A 25,607-nucleotide genomic window follows, 5' to 3' on the forward strand; every position below is an offset into this window, starting at 1 on the left:
CATGGAAGCAGAGCTCAATTCAGAGTCAGCAGACCAGGAGACACTCCACGTTCCTCTCTAGGCCTAGGACATATATAACCAAATGCCCCCTTTTCAAACAAATTCCCCATAGCCAATACTCCAGTAGGGGTGGAGTTGGGGGAGAAGGGGTGTTTAGAAGACCTACCCACTTACCTCTCTGACTAAGGATCCCCTCAGGCCTAAATATCTCAGGGGTCTCAAAGGCAAAAATGCAGTCACTGTCCTGAAGCGTGTCCAGGTCATCAGTGTCACAGAAGGAGCGATGGAACCCATCGTAGTACATCTCTGTCAGCACAATCTACAAGGCAGAAATGGAACAGCAGCCATTAGACCATCAGTGCTGGCCACTGCTAAGCTGCCAAGCTCCCAGGATGGGGAGAGAAGTTAACAAATGGATTTTGCTGAAGTGTTCCTGATGGAGGATGGGAATTCTCCAGTCTTACAGTACCAGCCAATAAGGAGAAATGGGGGAGGGTCTGGCCATGAGGGAGCAGCTGGGATCAAGGGAATACATGCAGGGGTTTTCATGGGACCCTTCGAGTGTCATTTTAGTAGTTTTCCCCTAAGAATCTCAAAACTCCAGGACATTTCCCATGAGCCCCTGCTGATTTCTCAATAGTGAGCAAAGTACACCGGTGCACACACCGTCACTGTAGGGCTGTTAGGCAGAAGCACCAGGCTTTCCCTTCCTCAAGTAATAGAGCAAAAAGGAGCAGAAGCAGCAATGCAGCCTGGAGGCCTGAGCAGGGATCTGGTATAACGTACAGGCAGCCAAACCAATTCCTGTGAGAGTTACACGCAAGAGACAATGAGTTCAGGCTAGTTTCTGCAGTCACTCATTTCCTCCACAAATTTAGGTCCACTGATCTGAACCCGAGCGTCCATTGTTATCTGCCATATCCACTAGAAAAAACACATCAGAACTCCTGCAGGACATCAGTGGCACCACGGTGACCAAAGACCAGCCCATTACCTGCTCAGTGGGTATCTTGGTTTCCATTGATACTGCTTCACGCAACTTCGCCACTGTTCCAGACAGAGGCACTGCCACACCGATGCGCATGCAATGCGAACACTTCCCTTGATACACCACAGTGATATACAGAGGTCTGCAGAGAGTACAGGGAAGAAGTGGGATGGCTGAACATTTCTATACAGTACCTAGAAGAACTCAGCCTGAGCTAAGCTTGGTCAGATCAACAAAGCAGGCAGCAGAACCCTGAATGGGGACTTTTACATTGCACACATCATAAGAATACAGACCATTTCTGATCTGGTTGTTATGACAACCTCCAGGCCATTTAGGGATGGAAAAATGGTGCAAGGATCTCACTCAGTCCTTGGGTCGCGACCCAAGCCTAGTTCCCACATAGAGCTCCTAAAGAGGTTGGTTGCATCATCAGTAATGAAGTCATACGTGACCATTCTGGGCCACGTTACCCTGGAGCTATTCAGGCAATCAGGCCCACCCAGCAGATGCTTTGGAGTCCCAAATGTTTACCAGACCTTTAAAATACAGGAGGGACAGACACCTATCCGGCTCCAAGTTAGAGGTATGTTCCCTATGGTGCTAGACTCTACTCTATGCACTAACTGGGGAGTCCTCCCAAGGAAGTGGAATCACAAAATACAGTTCCTCAATGAGGCCACCCTAGATGACCTCTTGATTGAAGGGCAATCCTAATTTTACCTCAAGGATCCTTGTAACATGGCCCAGATCAATCAAAACTGACATCCTAAAGTCACTCTCAAAGAGGTGCTGCTGGGGAAACCCACTGGGTTAAAGAGAAGGGGAAGAGTGGAAGCATTTTTGCAGCCTCTTTTCTACAGCTGGTTGGAAATTTTCCCACAGAACATTTTCCCATTGGCAAAAGCCAATTTGTCAATAGCAAAATGGCCTTTCTGCAACCGAATATTTCCAATTTTCTGTTCACATTTAAAAAAAAATTATATTCTAGAATCAAAGAAACGTCGGGCTGGAAAGGACATTGAGAGGTCGTCTGGCCCATCCCCTGCACTGAGGCAGGACCAAGTCAATCTAGGCCATCTCTGGCAGGTGTTTATCCAACCTGGTTTTAAAAACCTCCAATGACCGGGATTCTACAGCTGCCCTGGGTAACCTATTCCAATGCTTAACTAGCCTTATAGTTAGAAAGTTTTTCTTAATATCCAACCTAAATCTCTCTCTTGCTGCAAACTCAGCTCATTACTTCTTCTCCTACACTTGGTGAACCTGGAGAACAATTTAAAAAAAAAAAAAAAAAAAAGTGTCAAAATTGGAACCAAAAAAAAAAATAGCCCAAAATGAAATTTTGAAACTAAGTTTTGTAGGAAATTTTCAATCTTTTCATTTTGCTCTGTATAGGAAAAACTTTTAGATTTATGGAATTCTCTGAGAAATAAGATATCTAGTTCCTGCACAGCTCATCTTTTCGGCATTGTTTGGGGGCTCCCTTCAGAATACAGCTCTACTGGCCCATCAATTCAACCCCAATCTGCCACAAAGCTTGTTGGCGTCTCAATCTCTTCTAGATTAAGATTTGCAATGCTACCAAGCATTGGGAAAGACACCCAAAATTTTAACTTCAAGGCACAGATTAGCACATTACCGTGTATGAGGCAGAGGAATTGGCAGAGAGATGCAGAGGAAAGGGTCAAAGGTGTTACTCTGCTTCTGACAATGAGGGCACGTCAGAGAGGACCTATTAAAAATATCAATAGGGGTAAAGTTACATCTCTCATTTAACTAGGGACAAGCCAATAAGAACACAAACAGTGACCCTGCTCTTCCCTCCTGATCAAACCCCTTCCCCCCCACACACTCCACCAAGGCTCTGCACAGCGTTTTTGCAGACAAACCCTTGCTGTAAATGAAAGGCGCCTAATTCCCAGATGCTCACACAGTAATTAGTCTCTGAGCTCATTTATTACAGGGCATGCCAGGAAAACAGGCTCCTCTCTATTATTCCATTTTGCCTCCACTAAGAGATATTTGTGAAATTAACAATTTGCCCACATTTGATTCTAATCTAAAGAGACTGACAAGGACTATTCTCCCCCAGACATGTGGGCGAGGGGACATGTTATGCAGACAGCACTGCATGGGCCTCAATCTCATTCACTCAGAAAGAAAGGAGACTCCTCACATACACACACGCACACCCTGAGTATTTCATATCCCAAATTAACAAGCCATAGGGTCACTCTAAGTCTTGCTCAGGATTCTGTAACATCCCAAAGTTTATTTCTTTGCCACTGGGGAGCCTCAGTGACATACTGAGAAGACTGACCACGCAATCTCCTACACCAGACCGGCTGCAGTGCTGCTGGGTGAGTTTGGAAGTTGGCCTGGTTTTTTCCAATTTCAGCTCCCATGAACAAAGGGGCAGTGAAGAACTAAGCGCAGACAGGGCCAGCTCCAGGCACCAGCCAACCAAGCACGTGCTTGGGGCGGCACCTGGTAAGGAGCAGCCAATCTCAGGGTGGCGGGGGCCAGCGCGGCATGGCACTCAGGGAGGGTGTCCCGGTGGCGCGGCTCTCCGAGGGGAGGTGTTTAGCAGCGCGGCGCTCCGCGGGGGGCGAGGGTGTTCGGCAGTGCGGCGCTCCGCAGGGGTTTTCGGCGGCGCTCCACGCGGGGGGGGGGGGGGGGGGGACAGGGCGGCGCTCCGCGCGGGGGGGGGGGGGGGGGCGGGGCGGCGGGGGGGGGGGGGTTGGGCAGCACGGCACTCGGTGTGGGGGAGGTGTTTGGGCGGGGCATGTATGTGTGTGACGGCGGGGCAGCGCTTTTTTTTTGCTGCTTGGGACGGCAAAAAAGTTAGAGCCAGCCCTGAGCGCAGAATTTCTTTTCTGCTAGAGGGTTCCTCATTAGCTTAATGGATAATGACTACAACCTTGCGTGGGATTCTAAACTCAAGCAGCCACCACATGCCTCCAGTTCATGCCCCAGGCTCCTGACTCGGCACAACCCAGGCAGCTCTCAGACATACGAAATCGTGTTCCACACCTTTGCTCCCTGACCAATTGGGCTGGAAATGCCGTGGGGGCTCAGGTTGGGGGTGAAGGCTGAAACAAAACACTCCTGATTTACTGACAAGAGGGAAACAAATGTAGATTTTCCACTGAAGTGACAAAGAATTTTAGCGCAATAAAACTGGCCGTTACTCCCCTTTGGAGCAAGATCTCTTAGGCCAGATTTCATTCACCGAAGTGAGAGAGACAACCACTAAGGGAGTCTGACCAAGGAGGGCATGGAGACACAGCAGCACTGTCAACAACATGGAGGGCTGCAGAGGGTTAATTGCCTGCCGCCTCTCTGCCCTCCCCCCCCACCCCTCACACACACACAGCCCTGCTGCATTGCACCGGGCTCTGCCACCAGGGATTAAAGAATCTTATTGTGGTTATAAAAACATGCACATAAACCCCCATAATCAGAGAGTGCTGAAAGTTACTGTACCTGTACTGGGCTTGAAAGAGTTCCTGTACGAAAGTGCTACTGATTGGAAAGCCTGGTACCTCGAGCAGCGCAGCATCTTCCAACGGTGGCTGAAAAGGAAAAGCAATTCCAAAGGGAGGCATGCCAGGATACGCAGGAGTGCCACACCAATCACATACAGCTAAATGGGGAAGAGCCAAGTTAGGTTCTCCCGAGCTAAACACACCAGGACAAAGCCAAGTATTTGAAATTGCAAGTGCTTTCGGCTCCTGTGGGTGGTCCACAGAGGGGACTAGAGCACCTGGGCAGCCATCTTCACTGGATATAGCTGGCACATCGTTAAGCTGCCAAACTTAACGGGTGGCAGAATCAGGTGTCACCATTCACACTGGGTTGTGCTGGTGCACACTTGCCACGCATTGACTGAGAAGCTCTTTGCAGTCACAGGGGCCAGGAACAGCCCTCTGGCCCCAATTGCACTGTTAAACAGAATACCAATTGACATTTATTGAATATTTGTGGATGTTTTTCTATCTTTTTAACTATACTGATTTCAATTACAACAGAATATGAAACGTACAGTGCTCACTTTATATAATTATTACAAATATTCGCACTGTAAAAATAATAGTATTTTTCAATTCAGCTCATACAAGTACTATAGTGCAATCTCTATTATGAAAGTGCGACTTACAAACGTAGATTTGTTTCATAACTGCCCTCAAAAACAGAACACTGTAAAACTTCAGAGCCTACTAGTCCACTCAGTCCTACTTCTTCTTCAGCCAATCGCTAAGACAAAAGTTTGTTTACGTTTACTGAGGATAATGCTGCCCTCATCTTATTTACAATGTCACCTGAAAGTGAGAACAGGCATTTGCATGGCCCTTTTGCAGCCGCATTGCAAGGTATTTACGTGCCAGATATGCTAAACATTCGTATGCTCCTTCATGCTTCAGCACCATTCCAGAGGACATGCTTTTAAGCTGATGCTCATTAAAAAAATAATGCATTCATTAAATTTGTGACTGAACTCCTCGGGGGGAGAATTGTGTCTTCTGCTCTGTTTTACTTGCATTCTGCTGTATACTTCATGTTATAGCAGTCTCGGATGATGACCCAGCACATGTTGTTCGTTTTAAGAACACTTTCTCTGCAGATTTGACAAAACACAAAGAAGGCACCAATGTGAGATTTCTAAAGCTAGCTACAGCACTCGACCCAAGGTTTAAAACTCTGAAGTGCCTTCCAAAATCTGAGAGGGATGAGATGTGGAGCATGCTTTCAGAAGTCTTAGAAGAGCAACACTGATGCAGAAACTACAGAACTCGAACTACCAAAAAAGAAAATCAACCTTCTGCTGGTGGCATCTGACCAGATGATGAAAATGAACATGCATCGGTCCGCACTGCTTTGGATCGTTATCGAGTAGAACCCATCATCAGCACCGAGGCATGCCCTCTGGAATGCGGGTTGAAGCATGAAATACAATATGAATCTTTACCGCATCTGGCATGTAAATATCTTGCGACACCGGCTACAACAGTGCCATATGAACACCTCTTCTCACTTTCAGGTGACATTGTAAATAAGAAGAGGGCAGCATTATCTCCTGAAAATGTAAACAAACTTGTTTGTCTTAGCAACTGGCTGAACAAGAAGTAGGACCGAGTGGACTTGTAGGCTCTAAAGTTTTACATTGTTTTATTTTTGAATGCAGGGTTTTTTATACCTAATTCTACATTTGTAAATTCAACTTTCATGATAAAGAGATTGCACTACAGTTCTTGTATTAGGTGAATTGAAAAATACTATCTCTTGTTTTTTACAGTGCAAATATTTGTAATCAAAAACAAATGTAAAGTGAGCACTGTACACTTTGTATTCTGTGTTGTAATTGAAATCAATATATTTGAAAATGTAGAAAACATCAAAAATATTTAAATAAATAGTAGTCTTATTGTTTAACAGCGCAATTAATCGCAAATGATTTTTTTTAATCACAAGATAGCCATACTGGGAAGCTAATACAGAAATATTTTGTTTCAAACGGAAAGCTTCCATGGAACAATCAATCTATCTATATATACATACATACATACATACATACACCCCTCTCCCTGTTGACCTGTGCTGGATTTGCCTTACCTTCAGTGGAGGTCTGCCATTGTATTTCACTAAATTGTTCAGGTCTTCATGAACTCTGTCTAACAGCCAGAGCAGAAATTCCTGTGCATCATGCTGCGAGTTCCCTCGGTACTGCATGGAGTTCTTCGAGACAATGCTCTGCAGAGGAACAGCAAAGAGGCCCTCAGAACACAGTACAAGCCCAGGGACAGAACATCTGCCTCAAGAACAGCCCTGTGATCAGAAACAGGCTCAGCTATCCGCTATGTTCAGAAACATACAGCTTCCCTGTTGTCGAGGTGGAGCGTTTACAGGTGGAAGGGGCAGTGGGTTCTGTGCCAAGTCTGAAGTAAGCCGAGAGCCACAGGAGATGTGGAAGTTGCTATCTGATCTGAAAACTGGATAGTGGGGCTAAGGCAGAGGCTACCAAGGAACCAGTTTCTATTTTAGACAGAAATGTAAGTGATGCATTGACTGATTCAAAGAGATCAGCACCAAAGTGATCAGTCTGTAGAACTAGTACTAGCTAAAAATCAGGCAGGTGCATTTTGGATCCACTAAAGTGGAGCAGAGGCACTTGCAGGGAGGCAGGCACAGAGGTCTTTTGGAGAAGGTGTAAAACGCACCTGGGATTTCCCCCCCAGAATAAGAGGAAAAATCCAGCTCCATTATTAATAGTCTGTCTTGAGGAACTATCTACATTCCTAGTCTAGCCAAGCCAGCAATACTCCTCTGGCATGGATAGGGCACCTACATTGTAACACTGCTGTAGCAGTTCTAAACCCATGCTAGGAATCATGTCATAGCCTAAAAGGGTCGAACATTCTGCAACACAGATGCTGCTAAGCACACACTAGTACAGTTAAATTCGTAGTACACCTGGGCCATAAATTCCCCATTATTTCAAAACAATCAACATGTCTTCACTGTGTCTCTGAACTCGTGGTGTAGCTGTGCACTGTTAACCAATTGCCTGTTCGATCCAGAAGTGGCTGCATTTCAGTGATATACAGGTAGGTAAACTTCGAGACAGTTTGCAAAGTGCTTTGGAGTCATTTTGGATAGGAGTTCACTACATATCTTGATTAGCTTCACACTCAGCCAATGGAATCCCTAGATTTAAATGTCTGCTGTTAAGACGCGTCTTTGGACTCAAGCTTGTGTGAGAGAGCCAGAAGTCAGACGAATCACAATCCTCTGAGGACACTTAACCCTTGAAGATAGCTACATAAATCCAAAATTTATCTGGACTAGCAAACAGAAATTCCAGCCACTGCTACAATCCTGGCCGAGGGGCTGCTTGCCCAAAAGCACATTTACCAAGTGTTTTATCAATGAAGCAAGTGCAACTTTTCCCTTTGGTAAATATAAAACATCAGTGACCCAGTGCACAAACCTAGAACGAAGAGCTCTGTTTGCCTTCATATCAGATATGTCGTTACGAACAGGGCTTCGCTGTCAGCCTGGGTACAGCAGCCTAGCCTCTGTCTAATGGATGGGACAGGCAAGGAACTGGGAAGTTTGCCAGAGAACTGCACATTAATTTATCAGAAAAGTACTATTTATCATAATACTACTGTCCTAGACTGAAGCCATTAAAGAGAGGCTGGCAGCCATGAAGAACTACATCTCCCAAAGAAACAGCACCAGCACACAGCATTACCTGATTGAGTCCCTTCACCACCTTTGTAGAGCATAAGTGATTTCAAATGCTGGTTGTTAGACTTTACTCTCAAAACCAAGCATTGGGGTGGGGAGGCAGACCTCTGGACTTTTACCATTGTCTATACCTAGGAACATCATGGCTCCGGAGCTTAGAGGTGTGATTGAAAGGGGTCCAAGATCTAAAGAGACCCTAGTATTGACAAGCTAAACTAATAATTGATATTTCACAGCACCACCTTGAAATCGGCTTTCTCTAGCTGAACACATTGTCTTTACAAGTATGCAGCAGATAGGTCCTCAGACCCATGCCATCTAGCCTGGATTCTACCTCCAATATTCCCATCTACAAAAAAGGCTCCTGTCTGAAGTTCTCCAAAGCCATCTCCCTGCTCCCCCACCATCTTCAGTAAATTCTGACAGCCACTCTGCCCCCAAGCAGACTGTGCCATGCATCTGGGAATGCTCACACTCCACGTTATTCATCATGTTTATCATGGTCGTGCCTAAGGACCAGCCAGGAATGAAGCCCCATTGTGCCAGGGACTGTACAAATATACAGTTGCAGACAGTTCCTCTCTTGAAGAGCATACAACCTAAACAGACAGGGTCAGGGAAGGGACAGAACATGGAAGCAGAGTAACAAGCTGATGGTAGCAAAGGGCATGACCACCACTAACCCAACAAATACTCCCCAAAGAGACTGCGGGTGGTGTGGATGGCTGACTGACACACACACACACACACACCCCTCTCTGCTGGAGCAGGGATTGAGAGAGACTGTGCTGTCTGTGGAGGAATTTCCACATCAGGGAAAGCTTAAACACAGGAGCTACATTGACTTCTTATTGGGCGCCAGAGGGATGCACCTAATTTACATTTGAGTTCCCAGAAACGTATTAGAAGCATGTGCATGCACTGATATTTGCCCAGATTTGATTCTTCCTGGACGCAAACAGGAACTGCTTGTTGGAGTTTACTAGCTGTGAAAACCTGCAGTTCAGCTTCAACATCACCAGCAGTTTCAGGGATTGTGCTGGCCAGACTGCTGCTCACAACGCTGCTGCCTGTGTTTAGCCATCCTGTCACACAACGCGCACCCCAGCTTTCAGGTCTCCCACAGAATCATTCTCCCTGCTTGTTTCTTCCCTCCACCCCCCCTTAAGTCCCCCTTAGCACATTTGATAAATCAAAGATTGCGTATTTAGTCTATAGCAGGAATTCTCAACCAGGGATACGCAGAGGTCTTCCAGGGGGCACATCAATTCATCTAGATATTGGCCTTGTTTTGCAACAGGCTACATAAAAACCACTAGTGAAGTCAGTCCAAACTAAAATTTCATACAATTACTTGTTTATACTGCTCTATACACCGAAATGCAAGTACAATATTTATATTCCAATTGATTTATTTTGTAATTATATGGTAAAAATGAGAAAGTCCGCATTTTTTCAGTAATAGTGTGCTGTGACACGTTTGTATTCTTAGGTTTCATTTTGTAAGTAGTTTAAGTGAGGTGAAACTTGGGGGTACGCAACACAAATCAGACCCCTGAAAGGGGGACAGGAGTCTGGAAAGGTTGAGAGCCATGGGTCTATAGCATCCCTTTGGCAACTGATCCACCGCAGCAGATTATTTCACCTCCAGCTCTCAGCACCTGATCGTCAAACAGGGTCAGGCTTCCATTGTGCCTTGCACTATACTGAGGTGATGGGACTCCTGCCCTGAAAAGCTTACCAGAGAGCCGCTAGGATCCTCCTCACCACAGCTGCAGCGCTATTCATGAGTGAGGCTCTTTGGCCTGTGTTATGCAGAAGGTCAGACCAACTGATCATAAAGATATAAGGATTTCTGTACAACCAGCATATCCAGGCTCAAAACCTGAAAATGCCAATATTGCTGAAGCAGCTTTGCCCAGCTTTTGAGGACTACTCCTGCCCAATAACGGGAGATTTGATATAGAGTGACAGGTGGAGAGATCAGCCATGTTGAGAGAGGATTTACTGAGCAACAGGAACCACCATTTCCTCTGAGTCCTCGGCATGTTGACTAGGTCACCTGCGAAAGAGGCCCAGCACCTTCCTTCTGACTTTCATTAGCCAGGAGAGACACGCATCTAACTCAAACGGTCACAGGGCAGAACACTTCCTGTGTCTCAGTCTCAGCAATTGTATCCAGAAAATAATTTTCAGACTCCTCATTGAGCAAGGCTCAACTGCTAGGGGATGCCAGTTGCAGGTGATCTGAAAACTACGGTGAAGAAATTGAAAAACAGTTATCTTTCCATACCAGGCATGTGACAGGACAAGCTGTCCCAATGCAACAGTTGCCAGTCCAGTAAGGAAATATTCCTGCAGGACCAGGAACAAGAAAATGGGGCTGTAAGAGCAACACAATCAGCAATAACGGCACGACCAACACAGGGGATTGCTGGAAGAGACCAGACATTCTGCACACATGCTCATGTTATCAAGCCCCCCCTTCCCCGCCCAATCAGACATTACAACAGATTTGAGAAAGGAGGTTGGGCTACTTGTTTTATCCCTCTAGGAAATGGGGTCACGGCTGGGGAGGGAAATGGGCCAATCAATATTTATTCTAGTTCTCAGTAATCTGCCCACTTGCTCTGAAGCAGCAAATGAGAGGAAATGGAAGCTAAGGCATATAATCTGCTCTCAATACAGATGTGCAATTTCCACTGACATTAGTGGATTTACTGCTCATGCCTGCACAGGGACTACTGTCTTCCCACCTGCAAAGTCTTGTATGTACCTGAGACCCACTATTCCTCCTCCTCCTCCACCACCACACACAGCCCCCACAAACCAAAGGGTTGCCATACAGAGGGTCATAGCTTGCGGACTATTCACTCTGTCAGGAATGGCAGGGGAACTTGTGGGTCTACAGTGCTGGAAAGCCTCCCGGAAAGGACAGTGTCCTGACAGAGAACATACAGTACTAACATAGCCCTTTGCCTACTGTATCAGAAACAGGTGATGTACTAGCATTCACAAGCAGGCAGCACTGAACTGGGCCTGAGGTATTTACAGAACATTGTAGTTTTAAACCTCACATGGGGCACATGCACAACACAGCTGGAGAAGGACAGCATTAAGAGTACAGACGACCTGATGGATTTGCGCAGTCTAAACTCGATTATCCAGAATTAGCGGAATAACTACGCATTTTAAGGTTTCAAGAGTGAGCTATATCCTACATATTGGAACAAATGTATGAAGTTTAATGCTCCAAGAAACTGTGGCTGAAGTTGGATTAGCTAGAAAAACCCACAGAAATGTGTGAAAACCAGGACAAATTTTTTTTTTTAAAGGAGCATTTTTACACCTTTCCTCAGCATTCATTAGTACATATTTTGCTAAAAAGGTTACACAGAAAATTCAATTGGTCCTTAAATTATTGGGCCAACTTTGTAGACCAAATTCAACTCATTCAAATGTGAAAGAGGGATTTGAGTCCCGGTTTAAGTGCTAATCTCAATACAACCTTACTCTGCAATTGCTACCAATGCCTCCACAATAATAAATTTGCACTTTACAGCCTTGTCAGAGCGTTCACCCTTCCCGCCAGACAGCACTTCACTCATTGAGAAACTGCCTAGGCTATTATCCCCAAGAGGCAGAAAGTCTACCTCACAGACCAACCCCACAACCATCCTTCTCAGTCGCCAGAGGGCTAGGAGGAAGAGAGGTACAAGCAAAAAGCAGTTCTATGGCTTTGTCTTGATTAGGTGTGATGTTAGTCTGTTAGCTTTAACTCCACCAGTTTAGCATGTCAAAGGCAGCGTGCCTTGTTTATATTAGATTTTAAAACATTTCAGTTATATGCCAATACATGCTATCATCGCACCTTAAAATCCTAGTCTAGAAAAAGCCTCAGAGGAAAGAGTCTGCAGATCCCCTCTTTGAGGTATATAAGGTAAAAGTGAGCTTTCTACACAGAAATAGTCTACAGAAATCTAGGCCCAAGTTGCCCCATTTCCCCTTCCCCACTATTGTCTGCACATCACTCCAATCAAAAGGCTAGTGGTATTTGACCAAAAGCTTCACGGATGAGCTTTCACGCCACATGGAAGCCAGCCAATCCTGTAGAAATGGAAGTCTCTGTTCATAATGGAGAGAAAAGCCAGGCAACTAACAGCAAACAGCACATCTTGGGTAGTATCATCTTCCTTCCCTGCCTCACAGATGTCTCCATGATACTCCGACTCCAGATCACTGAGAAGGGAGCAGGCAGAGACTAAAGAGAGTTGCCTGTGGAAATGGATTGCTAGGTCATTGGAGGTGAATCAGGAAGTACCACAGAACATCAGCAGCAGTTCCCTCGTGAGTTGCTTTGCTCTGGAGAGCATGTTCCCAATTCTATTCAGGCCCCTTCTGCCATCACTGCTCTGAAGTGGGTTTGTTGTTACTGAAACCTTTATATTTGCGGCTCTGCGAAATGTTACATGGCCTTTCTTCTAATCAGATGCTGTGGCAGCAAAGTAATCAACAAGGGACAAGCAAGGTAGAAAGAAAGCAACAGACATATAGCAAAGAACACACAGTACAATCTGGCTGTACTAAGGAGCACGATCGAACCTAAACAAAAGATCAAGAGTAGACTCTTAAATACAAGTGCAATTTAGTAAGAAAAAAAAAAAAGTAGTTCTTTAAATTTACATTCCATGGCTTAGTAATGGGATAGGGTCCTTCTCACTGCCAGATCAACAGTACAACCCCAGCTCATTCTCCTAGCCTGCTGCCCAGTCACTAGATGAGAACACACTACACTGATCTCTGGGTAGTTCAAAACGGGCAGGTGCTCACACCACAAGAAAACCCACCACAATTAGTACTACATTGTTTCAGTAGACAGGTAAGGAAGATTGCATGGGCCAGACGCAGAATAAGGAAGCCCCCTTGCACCTCAAGTGGTGCCCACACAGAGATTTTCCTGCTGTTTTCCCCACTGTTAGCCTAGCACCTGTGCAGCTCTACTAGGGTACACCAGCCACCTGCCTTCCTTTGCTCAGGCAGCTCCAGAGGAGAGTGCTAAAATGCCTGTGCTGATTCACAGGAGTAAAACTGCACAGATACTTACGCCAGCAGTGAGAAAATAGCATCAAATTCTCAGTGTAGACAAGGCCCTGAAGATTGCACCTCTACATCAGGACACAGGAAGTCTGGCAGGACAGTGTGGGGAAGCTTGCTCTGCTGCCCATGCTATCGTAGTTCTGTGAACAGCCTATTTCACTGTGCAGTAACTCCAGCACTTACCACCAACTACAATCTCACAAAATTAGAGGGTAGAAATGGGAAACAGGGTCACTAGGAGGAAAAAGGGGAAGTTTCCAAATTCCACACTCAGATCTTGTCTACACTGAGGGAACTACATGGACATAAACCCCTAGTGTGGGAACCTTATCCAGACACAAGTTGCTGTTCACACCAGTGCAATGTGTCTAAACAGTGGTGCAGCTACATCAGTGCAGAACACCACACACAAGATCGACCAAACAACCAGTCTAATTTGCTGCTCTAATCACACACAGTAAATAAAACCACATGGAACAGAATTATTAGCCTTTCATTTTGCTGTTTCTGTTCCCTGGAACGCACAAGATTTTAATGGGAAAAATATGGGTCTGCTATTTTCCAGTACATCTCTGGTAGGAAACAGCTGTGGAAAGGATTGTGTATGTAAACTGATGGGGCTAGCTCATTAGAGGTCTGAAAACATAATGGCACAGATGTGTACAGGAAAGATCTCTACTCTTTATCTTTCAATACAGAACACCCAGTGATGTTAAGACAGATTTTTATCACATGCAAACCTCATTCTGCATTCGGGAAATGATGTTACAGGCAGATCTCTCTGAGCACAGAATGTTATGTGCATAGGACCAGCGTGTCCACCTCCACCCCCCTCCACACACACACCCCTCCCCAACCAGCTATCCTTCTCTATAAAGGTGAAATCGAAATCTGGAACATGCAGAGTTTGTATCGCCAAGAGCAAATGCCATGGAACTAAAAAGGGGTTGGACAGTCTAGATCTTCCATTTGTCCCCAAAACAGGACACAGTGTCCCCGCAACAGTGGTGACTGCAACCAAAAAGCTACCTAGTCTTGCAATGACTAGTGTGGGGCCCACACATGTTCCCTCCTGGCCTGCCAGCCACTGAGCTGACTTCCTCCATCAAGGGACCAATACGGCCTCCAGATACAGCGGACAGTACAGAGGAGGAGCGGATTTAGCTGTAGGCCGGGAACCAGTGCAAAGGACACAGAAACAGACGAAACAGTCTCCCTTCCCCACACCCTTAACAGTAGGGGAATCAACTGGGGTGAGTGGGTGGGAAGAGGCAGAGATAGAAGAGGTAATACAGCAACAAAGGAAGGGTTCGTCTAGAGTCGGAAGCAAGCCAATTCTGACTAATCTCAGCCTCAGCCACCTCTGAGCAAACCCCAAGCTTTTTTCCCCAACCCAGATGTATCCAAAGAGGAGACTGAATCCCAGGAGACGCTGCAACAGGAAGAGGGATTCCATGTTCATCTTCCCGCCCCACCGCTGCAGTGCCTCCTTGGGGACAGAGAAGGAAAGGGCATCTCTGTGAGGGGGCAAACAGAAAATGTTTGGGGGGAGGGGAAGAATACAACAAAAATGGAGCACACATACAAAATGGGGGAAGGAGATGTTGATGCTTCCCAATAGAGAGATAAGAAGAGAACACAGAGAGAGGAAACAGTGGGGAAAAAACTGTGCCCAACACTCCTGTCACATTCCAGGGTGCAATGCATACCAGCGAGGGGTTCCACCCCCACCTGCCCTGAAATCTTGGGTGCCTCACAAAGTTTTGCTGTTGTATCTCCCAACCTGGGTCACTCTCCAACAGCATGCAGGGCACACCCCGAGTGTCTGTGTAAGGCTGCAGCTCTGGTCCAGCAATTCTGGCCCGAGGAGCCTGTCAGCTACACACCAGCCACACGCTGGCTTCCAGCAGCCTTGGTTACTACGTGCAGGGTGACCCCAACACACTCTCAGTCCCAAATTTTCCCCAAATTGTGTGTTCTGCACTGTCCAGCCCTCTCCTGGGCAGTTCAGTTAAAGTACCAAACTATTGAAGATCTGTTCCCTTACAGGGACAACAGACCGAATATCTAGAGTTACCCAAACAGTACAGTTTAAACACAACACTAGATTAGTTTTGATTAAAAAGAAGTTTATTTAACTACAAAGAGATGCAGTTGTACTCACTCAAGGTATTAAAGTCAGAAATGGTTACAAAATAAAATGCCTTTTAGTAGCTAAAACTTAAACTAGATTTGATTCAAAGTAAAATCCTCACCACGTCACCAGCTACACTGCTGACCACATTTTCAGGTCAGAATCACACCCAAAAGTCAAAAGGCTGGTTCCTTTGTCTTCTTAGATGAGAGAGAGGGGAAGGGAGAGAAAGATAACCTGGGGTGTTTTTCCCCTCACTTTTATAGTCCAGTCACCTTTGAAATGCATTGTCATGAGGGTTACTCCTAGACAAAGTTCCTTCCAGCTGACAGGACAGAGCGATGGAGTGTCCTGGTGAAAGAGGTTCTACGTTGCTGCTAAAATGCAGATTGATCTGTTCCCGCTCCCCCTCTTTGTCAAAAATGGCCACCATAACAGTGATTGCTAATCAACTTTGATAACAGCTCGCTAGAGGCATCAGCTTGTCCTTTGTCTTTGAGTAATCGGTTTACCCTTCTCGCTGTTCCAAGAACCCTCTTTCCTGCTTACATGTTAACTGAAGTAAATACATTTCTTTGTTTAGGATAGACCTGTTTAACTACTGCTTAGTCAGGGCTACATTGGTTTGAACATGTGCTAACAACATCCTAGGGGGGAATTCGTAACTTTACACACAATGTTACTACACCCATTGCACCATGATATTATTGACCAGTGAGTTATTAGTTTTCAAATTGATACCTCCCAAGACATATTCTGTACAAAGATAATGACACTGGTTTGCAGGATGTGAATACAGGGGTGTATTCGGTCACAACCCACCCCCCAAACAGATGGAGGCTTAGCATCCCCTGGATTTCCAGCTGATGTGGAGAGTGTTAGATGGTGGTCACCATCAGCTCACCCGTCAATTTAAGAAGGATCAGATATGAGGGTGGGATTTGGGAAAGGGAGAGGATAGCCCAAATAATCCTCTCACTGACATTCCCAAAAGTCCTAATCCTAGCCCTACAAAGTGGCACGGGCAGGTTAGTGCATAGTCACATGGCTACTAAAGCCATTGGAAGAAAGATGTCTCTCCACAGGGCTTTTTGGCTTCACGGGGTGAACATTCTGCAACATGGGGACTAACAAGAAAGATCAGCCAGTCGGAAGGCCATGGCCCCAAATTCACTTCACCATGACTTCTACTCTAGTTTAAGATGGGTCAGAGAAGGACAGTCCTTTGAAATGGCACATTTGTATTTCAAAACAGTACCTCCCAATGACTGTTGTATCCTAGTGAATATAAAAAGCCACTTCCTACCTCAGAAGGTAGACATTTCAAGAAAGCTTTTGTATACTTAGTCCACACAGAAATAGCCAGTTTTATGGCTCCTGGTGAAGTTTTGCTCCAGGTTTTATAGGGCTCCCTCACTGCTGGTTATGTTTGTATGTACTACAGTTAACCTTCCTAGCCTTAGCACATAAAATAATGCCATCTGGCCAGACAAACAGCAGGCCATCCATTATTATTGTGTAGATGGAGAGGAATAAGCCACATGCAAATAACATCTCCATAGCTGTTTAAAAGCTCCCTGCTCTGTCTCAGATGGACACTGAGCTGACAATGCACTGAGCTCACCACTAGCCTCCCAAGCGTGTTTGACTGTCATGCTGCCCTGGTACTAAAAATACAGTGCTTATAACTTTGATTAACTGAACCCTTTTCCTTTGTGATTGAATTTACTACGAGGCTGTAAAATCTGTCTTTCAGAATTTAAGAAGGAAATACAGCCATCATGAAGATAAATCAGGATTTACCGTCTTACTGCATATGAAATTGCTAGGAGAAGCGTTAAGGCTCTTTATCCTTATCCAAAATTGCTTCACGAATCTTGTTGCCAAACACCGCTAAGCAAGGCATTCCAAAGAGGAAAGCGGAAGCTTCTCTGGCAGCGTGCCACCCCCAGAAGCTGCTGCTTCGTTCTGTTCTACACCAGAGCACTCGCCTTCTTCAGAGAGAAGTGTGCTACTTTGCTTTTCCCTAAAGAAAGTCACAGATTCGATAGAAATTGGCATATTAAGAAGCAGCACAGTGGATTCCTAGCCCACATTTGATACAAATTCATAGATCAATGAACACTGCCCATCTCTCCCTATGCCAGTAGTCTGGCAAAACACTAGCAATTAGCCCCATTCCTCTAGTTTTAACCTTTAATGATCCTATTTCTAGTTTTCTCTAATTTTGTTGAAGAAAAAACAATTTTCAGGGACATAATAATCATAAGCCTTCTAGTAAAATAACCCACGCCTTCGGTCACACAGCAATTGGGGATAAGACTTTGCAGACAACCCTGCTGTTAAAAATATAAACATTCGGTGAAGCAAACAATATAGCTAAACCTGGGTCTCAATACTACTGGGCAAAATACCAAGGATGGGATGCGGATGCTGTTTTCACATGAACAGGATTCAAAATGTAGTTAAAATGCAGCGACAGGGAACAGGATTGGGACTCAGGAGACCTTAGTTCCCTGCCACTGACCTGCTATGCAATCTTAGGCAAGTCACTTCCCTTTGCAGTTTTCCTTCCCACCTTTTTGCCTCATATCTCAAATTATGACTGTAAACCCACTGGGGCAGGGACTTGCTTTTATTTCTTCTGTAAAGCTCCCAACACATTTCATGTGCTGTAAAATAATGAGAAGTTAACTGTCATGTCAGTCACATCTAAAATGGTTAGATGTCACTAATTATTCTTAAAGGCCAAATTTTCAAATGGGTCCCTGAACAGGCTCACTTCAGTGGCAAGCACTCACCTATAAATGCTAGTCTGCAAACGAGGGGGTTAGGACATATGGATTAATTTCAGTCTCATTGGAACAAGTCACTCACTTATTTTATCATGTAAAAGTGGGTGACCAAAAGGGTCAGTTCGATGTTTTTGCGGCTTAACTTTTATCATATAGCTAAAGGAGGACACGTAAGTTACAGGCCCAGCCACCTCAGATCGCATACCTAATTAGCACTAAAAGCTTTTTCTATCTGGCAAAGCAGCGCACAGCTACAACTGGACAGTTGATTCCCCCTCGTTGCATTTGTTTCCTTTGCCTTCTAGAGATGTCATTGTGCCTCATTGTCACTTCTTCCTTACTGGAGACCTGGCTTTGCAAGCAATGCATCTCCTGGCTGTTCAACATGGAAATTTGCTTTCAGTTTCTACCTCCTTCTCTTTTACCATTCACAGCTCAAACTCACCCATTAAACTCAAATGGCCAGCAAGCCACTGAACTTGACAGATCAAAGCAGCAGCCTGAGGAGGACCTCCTCAGAGTCAGCAGAGCAAGGAGGCAGCAAACACTGACTAGCATTTTGAAAGATGTGTGGCGTCTTCTAGTAGCAACTACAGACAAGTAGTAAAAGCAAAGCTCAGATTTTACAGATGATTAAACACAAAAATATTAACTCAGCAAGACTACCCGAGACTTTAGTGAATAGCAGGTCACATTTACTCTAGATAACATGCCAGAAGTGCTGCAATTGTTTTACAGAAGGTTTTTAAAAACTCTTTTCAATTTTATTAAGAAAAGGCACCTGACGATACCAACTAACAGAGCAGCTGTGGGATTAACACTCAATTCACCACATCTATACTAACCTTTTTTTGGAAGTCTCCCACCATGACATCTCTGTCGGTGATAGCACAGAGAGGGCACAGGCGTTTCAACTACGTCGTCACCTTGCCTAGATCTAAGCCAGTCTAGACAAGCACAGTGCCAAACACACCAGCAGTCTATACTGGCACTACCAACACGTGAAACTGCCTGAAAAAGGCAAACATGAGGTGACTGGGTTCAAGTCTGCATCCCATCCACTCGCGCTGAAGCAGAGCGGACAGGCTGGAGTGATCACTCACTGAGTGGAGCGCACTTCAGATAACAGTACTGCCTCACTGCAAACTCCACTAAACATTAACTGGGAAATGCTCCCTAAACAAGTTTTAAACAGTGCGTTGAGTTGCTTCTTTCACAAGGAGAACTATCCATAGAACAGGAGAAGGGTGGGCCTGGAGCGAAGGCTAGAACCACATACTACATATACAACTACACCTCTACCTCGATAGAACACTACCCGATATAACATGAATTCGGATAGAACGCGGTAAAGCAATGCTCCGGGGGGGGCGGGGCTGCGCACTCTGGTGAATCAAAGCAAGTTTGATATAACGCAGTTTCACCTATAACACGGTAAGATTTTTTGGCTCCCGAGGGCAGCGTTATATCGAGGTAGAGGTTTATTTTAAAACAACAAACATGCAATTGAACCCTTTGTACAGAATAAAGAGAACTGACCGCTGTGCTGAATGTGCAGATACAAGATATTAAACTCTGACCGGAAGGGGGATCCCATTGCCCCTGTAATAATGAATCAGTCTCCTAGAAGGACTGTCTTTTAGTCAAATGCATGGGAGGGAAGTGGAGAAGCTCATGGCCCAAGTGACTACATGTGCAGGAAAAAAGTCCTGCCCAGAAGGTCAGCATGGGCCAGGCAGTCCAGGCCAGGCACCAGACTGGGAATTTCTAACCTCTCACCATCTACCAGGAAAGTAGGATCAATAGCCATTGACTTAAGCACTCATTAAGAGTCACCTTTTTAAATCCGTATATTGGATCAATTCTTCCTTCATCCCTAGATTTCACCGTTTGTACAGACTTGACCTAAACTGACACAGAACATAATGCTTTACCGTACTTGTACTAACTGGTAAGAAATCTCCCTGTTACACAAGCCGCAATCCTCTCTCCGAGGTTTTATGTATATAAGGATTTCACTGTTCATACCACATGCACTTTGAATGCATTTGTCCACAGAACATTTTGCTTTGCTGTCCCCAGATTGCACACAAGTGCTGTTGTGGGGTAAGGGCAACTCTCCTAGCAGGATGTTTCTATTCCCCCACCGAAGCAAAGCCCCTGAGGATGGAGATGCTCTTTCCCCCACCTTTTCAAACACGTGGCATTTACCATATCTAAAACAATCAATCATTGTGAGCTAACTCCATCCAGTGTGAGATGCTACCTCTGTCCAAGGTGCAGAAGCAGTAACATTAATTAAAGCGCTTGATATTCTAAACAGTCAACACTCATCCTGACCTTTAACTACTACCACCCCTAATTTGTGCAGTCATTTCCACTGTGATTTCTGTGTATGGTATTGCTAATGCACCCAACATTACCCTGCACTTGGTTTTCCCAGGACTGTGAATTGCTACTAAGTTTTGCAGAGCAATGAACTATACCCCGTTCTAGGACTTCAGCACTTTCACAATATTTACAAGATTGCTCCTCATAGTACTGGTGCTTACATGAAGAATGTCCCCAAAGCACGTGCATCTTGAAACCCTAGGATTTATTTCTATACAAATACTAATGACACAAATAAGAGAATGGGTGCAGTTCTGTCAATATAATATAGTGATCACATTTATAGCACTCCCGGCAGTGATCCATCAGCTCTGATAAGAATCCAGCTCAATATCAAGTGTCTTAAACTTACAATGCTCCTTTAAATCAAAGTTACAAAAAAAGGCAGTCCTCAGCTTGTAGAAGGTAAAGTATCACCAGGCTCTAGCCAATTAAGGATGCTTTATAGCCTATGTACTCAGGTCCTGCATTGACAGGCAGTTAGTACGTAAAGTTCAAAAGAGAATATAGAATATTGTTCCCAGCCGAAGCCCCATCAGAAAGGAGAACAAGAGCCGAAGGAAGGCCAATTAATGGAGTTTGGAGACTGTTGAAAGTGGGATTTTCAAAGCCTAATTCTCACTGCTTTTAATGGAAATTGGACACCAAGATCCTGTAAGCAGCTTTAAAAATCTCTATGGCAGAGACTGTTCTATGTATGTCAGAGTCCAAAAGCCATTCAGAGAAAGAAATGGCAAGTCTCCTGTGAACAACAAGTCTGAGGCACAGCACTGCTTACCCAGCAGTTGCTTGTTGCCAATTCCAAACATTACAAAGAGGAGAAAGGAAGCATAGGCTGCGAAATTGGCACTAGTTAGAGCAGCTGCTCTCATTAGGCAGAAAAAACTGCTGAGCAGCCAGGAGACACTGGTTGTTACATTCTGTAGGGGCATGAGAACCAGAGGAAGCAGAGAGAGGGAACACACTCCACCGCTACATTCAACAGCACTTCCTCAGAATCGCTGGGAAACTTTCCCCTCCAACCCCGCCCAGCTCCATTACATAGGGCTATGCTCCCAAAGCTAGTGCTGAGAAGCTCCTGTACAAACAAACAGATGCAAGTAGCTAGATTTCAGAAGAGAGGAAGAGCTGCCATCAAGTTGTTTTTCTAAAAAGCCAGAGACCATGTGAACCCTCAGAAGCAGAAGTAGTTGTGACAGAAGGGTTAGTATGGGTCAAAAAGAGATTTAGTATAGAGTACAATTACAGTAAGAACAAGTTAAAGCTATTCTACAGTTCTAAACGTGGACAAAGATGTTGAGTCCCCTGGCAGGCTAGAATCCATCTGCTTAGCAGGAGTTCACGATCTGGGAGGAGATTATCACAGCTGCAGGCTTCACTGCATCTCTGCCCCTTTTCTGGTCTCTGGGAGTGCGTCCCCGCCCCCGCCGAGGTCAGGCCTCATGCTTTTACCTCTCCTGGGACGGAATTCCACGATTCTCCCACTCTTACCCAGGATGCTGCAGCCCAGAGCCCACTCCACCAATCATGGTTATCAAGCAGGTCTGACTAGGTTCTTCCCTTCAGGAATTCTGGACCAGTGGTCACTACATACCAAACAGCTTCCTCAAAACCAAAGCATTGCCATGTTGTAGGAATAAAGCACTTAAAGAAAAAGGATTTTAGAAATATACATGCATGGCTATCTCACCAAGTGGCTTACCATCCCCAATGGTAACCTAGACAGGCCTAGCTTCTTCAGACACCTCCAGCTGGTGCCTGTATCTTAATCTAGTTCCCCAAGCAACCCCCCCTCTCGACAGGCAGGCAGAGTCCCTTTTTACATTGCTACAGTCCTTCTGACTCCCTCCTGGCCTGGCCGCTCCTCTCAACAAATCAGGTGTTTGCTGAGAAGTGGCTTATTTTGAGCGAGGCTTATTACAATTTAGGACTGGAAAGTACCTTTGCTTCAAGATAATTTGCTGCTTTTTCTCTTCCAGTTTAATTTTTTCATACAGTTCCCCGTGATGTTATTAAAATATGACCACACAAATCACTGTGGTCAGGGGGAGGGATAGCTCAGTGGTTTGAGCATTGGCCTGCTAAACCCAGGGTTGGGAGTTCAATCCTTGAGGGGGCAACTTAGGGATCTGGGGCAAAATCAGTATTTGGTCCTGCTAGTGAAGGGGGCTGGACTTGATGACCTTTCAGGGTCCTTTCCAGTTCTATGAGATAGGTATATCTCCATATATTAACTGCTGCTACCACTGTTATATAATTACAACGAATCTTATATAAAATATGACAGAAAGGGTTACGCCGCTTACAGGATAATTGACCCAGAGCCAACCATTAGAGAAAAAAAGAACGAGGAATCCTTGTGGCACCTTAGAGACTAAAAAAAATTATTTGGGCATAAGCTTTTGTGGGCTAGAACCCACTTCATCAGATGCATGAAGTGAAAAATATAGGAGCAGGTATAAATACATGAAAAGATGGGGGTTGCTTTACTGAGTGTGAGGTCAATCTAATGAGAAATCAATTAACAGCAGAATACCAAGGGAGAAAAAATAACTTTTGAAGTGGTAAGAGAGTGGCCCATTACAGACAGTTGACAAGAAAGTGTGAGTATCAGTAGGGAGAAATTAAGTTTAGGTTTTGTAATGACCCAACCACTCCCAGTCTTTATTCAGGCCTAATCTGATGGTATCCAGGTTGCAAATTAATTCCAGTTCTGCAGCTTCACGTTAGAGTCTGGTTTTGAAGTTTTTTTGTTGAAGAATTGCCACTTTTAGGTCTGTTACTGAGTGACCAGAGAGACTGAAGTGTTCCCCTACTGATTTTTGAATGTTATGATTCCTGATGTCAGATTTAACATGGCTACCACTCTGAAACTTGTAACCACTAGAGCAGGGGTCGGCAATGTTTGGCACGCGGCTCGCTAGGGTAAGCACCCTGGCGGACCGGGCCAGTTTATTTACCTGCTGACACGGCAGGTTCGGCCGATCGTGGCCCCCACTGGCCACGGTTCGCCGTCCCGGGACAATGGGGCCGGCAGAAAGCAGCGGCCAGCACATCCCTCGCCTGCGCCGCTTCTTGCCACCCCCATTGGCCCGGGACGGTGAACCGCAGCGAGTGGGGGCCGCGATCGGCCGAACCTGCCGCGTCAGCAGGTAAATAAACTGGCCCGGCCCCCTAGGGTGCTTACCCTAGCGAGCCACGTACCAAACATTGCCGACCCCTGCACTAGAGAGATATTAGAACAATATGTAAATGGTAATTAGGGCCATTCCATGGTAGATTTGCATTTCGAAGTTCTAGCCTAACTGTATTGTTAGAAATTACAGGTGATACTAATTGTATGTATGTACTCATATCTTGTTAAATGCTAGCCATGTAAACACACAGCTCCTGTCTGTCATTATAGCTATTGATTCAGAGACCAAAAGGGAATATTAACATTTAGATGAATCTTGGGTGCAATAATGTCATTGTCTATGTGTCTCTTTAAAGTTTGTGATAGATTGCCTAACGGATAAACTACCTTGTGTTAAGTCAGGTAGCTAATCACCAGTGATGCTTAGGAAATAGATCTACATCAAAGTATCCGTGACCACCTGTTCGCCTAAAGTCTCCGAACTGTATAAAGATGCCTTGGGTCCCAATCCTTTTTATCTCAGATCTGCTTGATGCTTCATGAAGAGGAAGCTTAAGCCCAAGATTGAGATCGCTAGTCCTAACCTGGAATCACCCTGAATATAAATATTGGACTATAACCTATTAACTAATTCTGAAAGAACTCCTTGAAACTACAAAGCTCACCATCTCTGCTATGAATCTGAATCTCAAGAATTGTACTCATGTCTTTATGTATACTGATCTTTTAACCAATACTCCTCCTCTCCTTTTTTTTGTAAATAAATTTTAGTTTAGTTAATAAGAATTGGCTGTAAGCGTGTATTTGGGTAAGATCCGGAACATTCATTAACCTGGGAGATAATGTGTCTGATTCTTTGGGATTGGTAGAATTTTTTTTATGTGATCAGTAAGATTTACAGTAATCCTCATATTTGACTTGGGTGCCTGGGTGGAGGCCTGAGGCTGGGTTGCTTTAAGGGAACTGGCCGCAGACACCATCTGTGGAACTACCCACAACGGACTACACACAAAGCATCGGTCTGGAACAACGATAATCCAGTGGAACTGAATAAGCACTTTTATTATAGGTACTCTGTAGAATGAGCTTTGGACACCCCCATGATCAGAGGCCAGGACACAAATCCAGGGCTTTATTTAAAAAATAAAACAGGTCCTAGGAGACTCGAGAGATCCTGGGACACACAAAACATGGTGTCTCAGGCACATCTGACCAAAGAGTGGATATTGATTCTAGCTCCACTAAGGCAAGCCTGCTCCACTGAGCTCCGCAGAGTTACAAGAGATGTTATACAAACTCTGTGTCTTAACCTGATTTTCCGGGTTTTTAAAAAATATGATTATATGATTCATGGACCATGGGTTAGGCAATTTCTCACAGGCAAACTGAAAGGACGAACACACCTTAACTGCCACAGAAACATCGAGAAGGATAAAGGGCTGTCAAGAAGGGTTCAGACTGAGGTGCTCTCTCTCAGAAGGCAAGTCATAAGAGCAGGCAAATAGAAGAGAAGAGACACTCAAGGATCAAGGAGGAGACAAGTGTCAGCAGGGGTGCAAGTGACAGTAGGAAGTCGACAATCCCTGCAGATCAGCATTTTCTCCCCATCCCAACTTACTCCACAGAGAGAATGGGAAACTGTCTTTGTCCAGCAACAGTCTGACTCCATCACAAAGCAAAGAGGACTGGAATTTCCATCGCATGCTGGCTGCTACACTAACACGGTTACAGGAACTTTACCTTTGGGTAATTATTTTCTGGTAACTAGCGTTAGGGCTTCCAAAAAGTCTGCATAGGAAATTGTTCTTAGAA

At 45.0% G+C, this 25,607-nt stretch overlaps 1 protein-coding gene across 1 annotated transcript in view; it reads right to left on the reverse strand.

The window, feature by feature from the left end:
* Nucleotides 1–25,607, reverse strand: part of USP31 (ubiquitin specific peptidase 31) — a 60,064-nt gene that overhangs the window by 26,549 nt on the left and 7,908 nt on the right. The window contains exons 2-6 of the mRNA XM_034783627.1: nt 6,605–6,742; nt 4,478–4,566; nt 2,631–2,723; nt 995–1,130; nt 175–319 (exon numbers count right to left, since the gene is read on the reverse strand). Coding sequence (XP_034639518.1) covers nt 175–319; nt 995–1,130; nt 2,631–2,723; nt 4,478–4,566; nt 6,605–6,742 — 601 coding nt within the window. The remainder of the gene's footprint in view (nt 1–174; nt 320–994; nt 1,131–2,630; nt 2,724–4,477; nt 4,567–6,604; nt 6,743–25,607) is intronic.

The sequence above is a fragment of the Trachemys scripta genome, chromosome 10 (assembly GCF_013100865.1).
Source record: "Trachemys scripta elegans isolate TJP31775 chromosome 10, CAS_Tse_1.0, whole genome shotgun sequence".
In the NCBI taxonomy this organism is placed as follows: domain Eukaryota; kingdom Metazoa; phylum Chordata; order Testudines; family Emydidae; genus Trachemys; species Trachemys scripta.